The following is a 9,407-nucleotide window of genomic DNA, read 5'->3' on the forward strand; positions in this document are numbered from 1 at the left end:
GCCCAGGGAGCAACCCTGACATCCTGCTGTTAAGCAGTTTAGCCCACCACTTCAAATCGGTGTTCAGCAGTGAAATCGGCCTGTAACTTCCACATGCTTCCTTATCCTTCCATTCTTTATGGATAATCGTTATGTGCGCTTCCTAGGCTTGTGGGGTCAGAGAGCCACCTGTAAGGAGGAGATTGCATGCCGTGACAAAATGTGGGACTAAAATATCTTTATACTTTTTGTAATATGAGCTTGGAAAACCGTCAGGTCCGGGACTCCTGCCTGAAGGGATAGACATTAGAACCTTTTCTACCTCTTCCATTGTAAACGGTTGAAGCAGCTGATGTATATCGACCTCAGAAATTCTTGGGATGTTAATAGAGCTAAGGAACTCCGACGTGCGTGTCTCGATTTGCTGGCTGGTGAGGGGTATTGGGAGGTTATACAGATTTGAATAAAAGGAGCAAAACTCCTGAGCTATCGCTGGAGTATTAATAAGTCGGGGGCCTGAGGCTGATTTGATGGCTTGAATAAAGGATTTATTTCTTTGGTTCTTAATAAGGTTGGAGACTAACTTAGAACCCCTATTCCCATGAAGGTATTGTTTGAAGCGCAATACGAACATTCAAAAAGTCAGTGACCTTATGCCTCAAGCACTTAAGCAGAACCTCAATGTTAATAAGACCTCCCTGAGATCAGATGTCAGCTCAGACCCCAAAGTAAATGACCCCCTCAATCAGACCTCAGATAAGAGCCCCATGCCTCTCATCATCCCCATTATCAACCATGATGCCTCTCATCATCACCATTATCATCCATGATGCCTCTCATCATCCATGATGCCTCTCATATCCCCATTATGATTCTCATCACCTCATTGCCTCAGATCAGCCCCAAGTTTCATAAAATAAAAAAGCACTTACCTCTCCGGCTCCTGGATGCCGCTGCTCCTCACCTACCCACGCTCTGTATTCCTCCTGCTGTCGGCTGTGCTGTGAACTGGCGTGCACAGAGTGACGTCACAGAGCAGCCTCACACTGTGCGCAGCCCTGCACAGCCTACAACCGAGGACCAGGAAGCGATGAGTACAGAGCCTTCACCGCTTCCTGGTCTTCACCCTCCTACCTATTTTTGCTACGGGCAACGAAAATGCTATCGCACAGTACATGTGAGCCCGCACCTGGAAGAGCCAATATCAGGGGGCTAAAGAGCCGCATGTGGCTCTAGAGCCGCAGGTTGCTGACCACTGTCCTAGGTGATGTAGCACTGGGAGAGTCACTTATAGAGAAGGATTTGGGTGTCCTTGTAGATGGTAGATTAAGTTACAGCACACAATGTGAATCAGCTGCTTCTAAGGTCACCAGGATATTGTCATGCATTAAACGAGGCATGGACTCGCGGGGCAAGGATGTAATACTACCACTTTACAAACAGCTGGTGCGGCCTCATCTGGAATACGCAGTCCAGTTCTGGGCACCAGTGCATAGAAAGGATGCTCTGCAGCTGGAAAAAGTACAGAGGAGAGCGACTAAACTGATAAGGGGCATGGAGGGTCTTAGTTATGAAGAAAGAATAGAAGAATTGAATTTATTTAGTCTTGAGAAGAGACGTCTAAGGGGGGACATGATTAACCTGTACAAATATATAAATGGGCCATACAAAAAATACGGTGAAAAGCTGTTCCATGTAAAATGTTGGTGCAAAAAATAAATAAAAAAAAAGACTAGTAAAATATATAATCAAATGGTACCAAAAATAATACAGAAATTATGCTTCAATTATTCATACACAATAGAAGAAAAGAAGTAGTGGATACAATCTACAGAAATTGAAAGACATATAAAAGGCCGGCTAAAGAGGCCAGTCTATGGGATATATTAGATGGTATCCATGTCGCATCCCTGTAGATCTTATCCACTACTTCTTTTCTTCTATTGTGTATGATCAATTGAGGCATGATTTCAGTATTATTTTTGGTACCATTTCATATATATTTTGGCTACTAGTCTTTTTTTTGCACCAACATAATTGGTGCATTTCTATCCCAATATCAGGGCCATCCCAGGGTGTACAGGAAGTTTGAGATACGGGATAGCGGCTATCGGGGCGGCTATTCTGTTTGGGTCTCAAATGTAGGGCCATAAATAGGGATAGTATCCCATACATCCATCATCGACTACCTACTTCAAATATTAGCCGGACTAGCATATGTTTAGTTTTTTTCATTTTGCATTTTTTTCATATTTGGGTAGGTTATGTTTTATTAAAGTGGTTTTCTGTGACTTTCTAAAATTAGGGATCAAATATTCTGTGACTGTGTAATTACTTCCCAGGAACAGCAGCATGATGTATTAATCATCTAAACAGATACACATGCATAATAAAGTCATTAAACCCAGCTTCCTGTCCTTCCTTTCCTTCATAGGAGAAATAACTGATTATCTGCTTTTATCGCTATACAGAATATAGTAACTGGCCCTCAAGTCAAAATGTGTTTCACCAACCAAATGTCCACAATTATGTGAAATGTCCATCGACCTCAGGGTGATAACCAGTTCCTTCCTACACCAGGCTATGGAGGTACAGACAGGTCCAGTTTCTGGGTAGAAGGTACTCAGTACTAGATTCTCAGGCTTATGTTATTTCAGACCACTGATCAAATATGCCTTAGGAATAAACAGACACAGGAATCAAACCTAACCATGAACAGTCTGCTCACATGAAGGCTGGAGCTTCCCTCCTGCTACTCATTAGGAAGATTTTCTGTCAATGAGATCAGCAAGATATAATTTTAATAAAAAGTAAATGCTGAAAAAGCCCTTTTTAACTGGTCATTAACAGTAAATTCTCAATTCTAATATAAAGGATATTCTGTAATAATCCCTTAGAAAAAATACAAATGCTTTGTTATAACTGTAGTATTACATAATGTGAAGTAATGAAAGTATATAATAAAAAGTGCTCAACTGCATGCACAAAATGAGGGGCTCAGTGTCCTGAGCAATGGACACGAATCCAAATACAACAGCCTGATTATACAAGTACTCAAGAGAGAGATAGAGAATGAAGTACATGACATTTTACATGCCAACACATACATGTAAGTTACGGGTGTACCCATTCTAAAATTCTAACGTGACTCTGGCTACTTTCACAGCAGCGTTTTTGCTGGATCAGTCATGGATCAGCAAAAAAGCTTCTGTCATAATAATACAACCGTCTGCCTCCGTTCTGAACTGATCCGGTTGTTTTCTCTCTAAAATATCAAAGACGGATCAGTCTCTAAAACCATTGTAAGTTAATGGGGGACGGATACGTTTTCTTTTGTGTCCGAGAAAACGGATCCGTCCCCATTGACTTACATTGCGTGTCATGACGGATCCATCTTGTTCTGCATTACATGGCGGATAGAAAAATGCTGCTTGCAGCGTTATTCTGTCCGCGATGAGCACGCAGCCAAACAGAATGGAATGCATTCTGATGTACTCTGTAAACAATGAATGGGGACAAACGGAAGCGTTTTCCCCCGCTATTGAGATCCTATGGCAGATCTCAATAGCGGAAAGGGAAAGTGCAGATGTGAAAGTAGCCTTACCCGGCCTCATTAGCCAAAAAACATCCAACTTTTTCATTGAGGCATCAGAATAATGCTAAGAAAAGTGAATGTTGTCCTTAGGGTGCTTGCAGATTATGTTCGTTTTTGCCACTTTGATGTTGTGTGAAAAAATGCTGCGTAATACAGTACCAGCAGAGTGTGTACACTTTGCTTTTTTCTTTGGTGTGGAAATTGACCTGCTGTGTGGATTTTGAAATCTGCAATATGCCAATTGTTGTTGTGGTTTTTTGTGTGGTTTTAGTGCAGATTTCTTGCATACAAACCTGCACCTTGTGCAGGCACTCCTATATTAGATGAAAGTATGGGCAGTATAATACAAGGTGGCAGATTACATTATAACATAAATGTCTTCTACACCGGCAGTGCATTCTACCGACAGCACCATGGCCTCCTACTAAGTAGGCCTGTCTGAAAAGACCTAAATGAGTAGAAATGTTACAAGGGCCAGAACAGTGAGACTTGACATAGGATTCACAGCTTGGAAGAGCTCATGATGTTTGTGAGTTTTCAGGAGCACTGGTTGATCGGTGCCAAGGATTTCCTGGAATTAAAAGGCAGCTTATACAAGACAGGAAACAGTCTAAAATAAATACGACCACATTAAACATATAATGAGCTACATTTTCTGACCTTAACAAATCAATGATCGTTAACTTATTTTAATAATTGGTTCCAGGGAGTCAACTGTAGCCTTACGTTTTTGAGGTTGAGGACAATAAGGACTCTTTCACAAGCATATCCCTAGCTGGATTCACGCTCCGTGTGAGAGATACTGACAGCTTTATGTCAATACGATTCCATTACAGGTCAGGCAGAGACACAGAACATAATCAATCATGAAAATGCGGTGCGCTTCTGTAGTCCAGACCGCACACTCGCGCACACAGAGCGCGATTCCCGCAAAAGACACGATTGTGCGAAAGAGCCATAAGAGTTTTTTTTTCCTTTTCAAGAATGGAAAAACAGGGTCTTCAAATACGTTTACAAGATATTTTAACTGTGGATAGGTCATCAGTATCTGATCGGTCGGGTTCCGTCACCTGGGACCCCCCCGCTAATCAGCTGTTTGAGAAGACACCTTGCGCAGCACAGTGTCATATATTGCACAGTGGCTGTGCTTGAAGTGAAAGGGCTGAGCTGCACCTAGGCCATGGGACCAATAAACATGACGTCATATGTTCAAGGAGAAGCTACGAGAAGTCTGCAGTCTTACTGGGAGCACTAATGCCTTCACAAACAGCTGATTTGCGAGGGTCCCAGGTGTTAGACCCCTACCGATCAGATACTCGGGATCAGAGGATAGGTCATCAGTTAAAATATTTTGAAAAATCCATTTAAAACAGGATGGCTATCCTGTTGCCACTGATTTCTATTGCTCAAGGGTCCATTTGGCCTTACTCTTCATCGGGACAGGAAAATGAGTCTGGATCATGTCAATGTCCTGTTGCTGCCTGTTTCAACTATATGTACATTACAGACCAAAAGTTTGGACACACCTTCTCATTCAAAGAGTTTTCTTTATTTTCAATTGTAGATTCACACTGAAGGCATCAAAACTATGAATTAACACATGTGGAATTATATACATAACAAAAAAGTGTGAAACAACTGAAAATATGTCATATTCTAGGTTCTTCAAAGTAGCCACCTTTTGCTTTGATTACTGCTTTGCACACTCTTGGCATTCTCTTGATGAGCTTCAAGAGCTAGTCACCTGAAATGATCCTCCAACAGTCTTGAAGGAGTTCCCAGAGATGCTTAGCACTTGTTAGCCCTTTTGCCTTCGCTCTGCAGTCCAGCTCACCCCAAACCATCTCAATTGGGTTCAGGTCCGGTGACTGTGGAGGCCAGGTCATCTGGCGCAGCACCCAATCACTCTCCTTCATGGTCAAATAGCCCTTACATAGCCTGGAGGTGTGTTTGGTTTTATTGTCCTGTTGAAAAATAAATGATGGTCCAACTAAACGCAAACCGGATGGAATAGCATGCCGCTGCAAGATGCTGTGGTAGCCATGCTGGTTCAGTATGCCTTCAATTTTAAATAAATCCCCAACAGTGTCACCAGCAAAGCACCCCCACACCATCACACCACCTCCTCAATGCTTCACGGTGGGAACCAGACATGTAGAGTCCATCCTTTTACCTTTTCTGCGTCACACAAAGACACGGTGGTAGGAACCAAAGATCTCAAATTTAGACTCATCAGACCAAAGCACAGATTTCCGCTGGTCTAATGTCCATTCCTTGTGTTCTTTAACCCAAACAAGTCTCTTCTGCTTGTTGCCTGTCCTTAGCAGTGGTTTCCTAGCAGATATTATACCATGAAGGCCTGATTCACACAGTCTCCTCTTAACAGTTGTTCTAGAGATGTGTCTGCTGCTAGAACTCTGTGTGGCATTGACCTGGTCTCTAATCTGAGCTGCTGTTAGCCTGCGATTTCTGAGGCTGGTGACTCTGATGACCTTATCCCCCACAGCAGAGGTGACTCTTGGTCTTCCTTTCCTGGGGCGGTCCGCATGTGAGCCAGTTTCTTTGTAGCGCTTGATGGTTTTTGTGACTGCACTTGGGGACACTTTCAAAGTTTTCCCAATTTTTCGGACTGACTGACCTTCATTTCTTAAAGTAATGATGGGCACTCCTTTTTCTTTACTTAGCTGCTTTTTTCTTGCCATAATACAAATTCTAACAGTCTATTCAGTAGACTTCTCCACAACGCAACTGATGATCCCAACCCCATTTATAAGGCAAGAAATCCTACTGATTAAACCTGACGGGGCACACCTGTGAAGTGAAAACCATTTCAGGTGACTACCTCTTGAAGTTCATCAAGAGAATGCCAAGAGTGTGCAAAGCAAAAGGTGGCTACTTTGAAGAACCTAGAATATGACATATTTTCAGTTGTTTCACACTTTTTTGTTATGTATATAATTCCACATGTGTTAATTCATAGTTTTGATGCCTTCAGTGTGAATCTACAATTTTCATAGTCATGAAAATAAAGAAAACTCTTTGAATGAGAAGGTGTGTCCAAACCTTTCTGTACTGTATATACAATGAATCTGTACTCAGGACCTAAGGAAGCTGGGTGACCTGTAATGGTGACCATGTTGAATATCAATAGTGCCAAGTATCAAAAGTTGCGTCTGGAAAGTACATGATCCTAAACGGAGTGGACACAGGCATGAACTGTGCTCCTGCCCGTACTGAGCTGACTGCTGCATCTACTCCTGTTAAATTTGGATATAATATGGATTCTCTATACACAACACTGATAAGCGCTACACACAGACTGGCAGGAAACAGCTAAATCAATTAAAAAAATACATACATTTTTTTTTTAGGGCATTTGAAAAAGTTTAAAAGTTTCTATGAAAGTTTAGTTTCACTTTAAAGGGGCTGTCTGACAAAAAAAATTCTACATTTTTCAAACCAGTACCTGGATCTGAATACTTTTGTAATTGTGTGTAATAAAAAATAACATTATTATAGCAATTCTTTGGTAGTAATAATCTCTGTGCCTCATATGTCCTAGGTGATGTAGCACTGGGAGAGTCACTTCTAGGATTTGGGTGTCCTTGTGGATTGTAGATTAAATGACAGTATACAATGTCAATCAGCTGCTTCTAAGGCCACCAGGATATTGTCATGCATTAAACGAGGCATGGGCTCGCGGGGCAGGGATGTAATATCACCACTTTACAAAGCGCTGGTGCGGCCTCATCTGGAATACGCAGTCCAGTTCTGGGCACCAGTCCATAGAAAGGATGCTCTGCAGCTGGAAAAAGTACAGAGGAGAGCGACTAAACTGATAAGGGGCATAAGAGGGTGTTATTTATTTAGTCTTGAGAAGTGACGTCTAAGGGGGGACATGACTAACCTTTACAAATATATGAATGTGCTATACAAAATATACGGTGAAAAGCTGTTCCATGTAAAATGCGCTCAAAAGACAAGGGGGCACTGCCTCCGACTGGAGAGGAAAAAGTTCAGTCTCCAGAAGCGTCAAAGCTTCTTTCCTGTAACAACTGTGAATCTGTGGAATAGACTTCCTCAGGACGTGGTCACAGCAGGAACAGTGGACAGTTTCAAAAAGGGTTTAGACTAATTCTTAAAAGTAAAAAACATTAATGCTTATGAAACGTGGAGAAATCTGAGTCTCACTTCCTTCTGGGATTCGCATCCCCACCTATCCCTTGGTTGAACCTGATGGACTTATGTATTTTTTCAACCGTATTAACTATGTAACTAGCGCCACCTGCTGTTTTCTCTTTTTCTAATTTCTTTGTCCTGTTCACTGAGATGGAAGCACATGCTCAGTGCTATCCTTTAACTGTCACACGCTGCAGTAGAAAGGGTACACCCTTTCCCTAAGATGTCAGCTTGATAGAAATCTAGCAGAGCAGTGAATGGGGAGATCTCTGGATCCATGTGAGGTACAGGGCTGGTTCTAGCTTTGTTAAAAAGCGACTGTCATGAATTATATGATATTGGAATTTCATTTTTTACAATAATCATGGGATAAGCCCTTTAAGTATGTAAAAAGGTGGTTATTCTAGAATTCACATACGGTATGTGAAGTTAGTTTAATGGGACAGTGCCATGTACAGAGATGTCTGGTACTTTCTCTGCCAGCGGCTTCCTTAAGGCATGCTGTGAGGCCGACACGTGAAATTAATGAGGTGTTGATTGTGCTGGCTTCATAAGCCAAGACCTGAAAAGTAGAGTGAGGATTAGGAACAAAATCAGAACTAGCAGCATTTTACACAAACTGACATTCCTTGTCAGGTTAACCTATTCATTGATGAGCACCATAAAAAGAAAAAAAAAAAAAAAACCTTACCATCAGGGTCAGATATGATGTCCAGAAGAGACTTATCCAAAGTAGATTTGCTCATTAACTTCTCTTCATATTCAAAATACACATCCAACTTACGAGCCTAAAACATGGGAGAACAGAGGTAAGTAAATTATTAGGTGAAGTAGTAAGAGAGAAATCCAGAATTAAGGTAAGATATCTATAGACAAAAAACACTAATGTAAAGTTTAACTCTGTAACATCCTACGTAAAGTAGTCGCTGAGTAGTGTAAGACTATGTCCACACGTGTGTTGCAGTATTCTGGCAGAGGAGCAGACTACTGTAACTACTGTAGCAGCCTGACAGGAAAAAAACTCACCAAAGAAGTACTTTATGCACGAGGCATAGCCTATCAGGGACAGTGTCAGAATCCTATTAGAACTAATAAATCTCTTTTAGGGTGAATAGGATAAGAGATCAAAAGATCCCAGGTTCTACCCCCAAGGGGGCTAATAGTTATTAAATATAAAGTAAAAAAAAAAAAAAAAAAAGAAAGTGTAAACCCCCCTCCCTTTCCCCATTTTACATATTAAAATATATCAACAATAAAAAATTAACATGTTACATTACTTGTCCCCCCAAAAATGTGGGTAACAGTGATCAAAGATTCGTACATACCACTAAAATGGTACCAATAAAAATTACAGTTTGTTACACAAAAAAACAAGCCCTCATACAACTCTGTAGACTGAAATATAAAAAAGTCAGAATATAGCGATGCAAAAGTAATTAAGAAAAACATACAAGTTTGGTATCCCCGCAATCATATTGAGGCACAGAATAAGGACGTCATTTAGGAGAGAGAGAGAGAGAAAGAAAGAAAGAAAGAGAAAGAGAGAAAGAAAGAAAGAGAAAGAGAGAAAGAAAGAAGAGAGAAGAGAAGAAAGAAGAAAGAGAGAGAGAAAGAAAGCGAGAAAGAGAGAAAGAAAGAAAGAGAAAGAGAGAGA

At 41.1% G+C, this 9,407-nt stretch overlaps 1 protein-coding gene across 2 annotated transcripts in view; it reads right to left on the reverse strand.

Moving 5' to 3' along the window:
• Window positions 1-9,407, reverse strand: part of SCFD1 (sec1 family domain containing 1) — a 173,304-nt gene that overhangs the window by 61,551 nt on the left and 102,346 nt on the right. For both annotated transcript variants that reach the window (XM_044271921.1, XM_044271923.1), the window contains exon 15: window positions 8,445-8,541. In XM_044271921.1, the coding sequence (XP_044127856.1) occupies window positions 8,445-8,541 (97 nt within the window). The remainder of the gene's footprint in view (window positions 1-8,444; window positions 8,542-9,407) is intronic.

Source organism: Bufo gargarizans, chromosome 11, assembly GCF_014858855.1.
Source record: "Bufo gargarizans isolate SCDJY-AF-19 chromosome 11, ASM1485885v1, whole genome shotgun sequence".
NCBI lineage: Eukaryota > Metazoa > Chordata > Amphibia > Anura > Bufonidae > Bufo > Bufo gargarizans.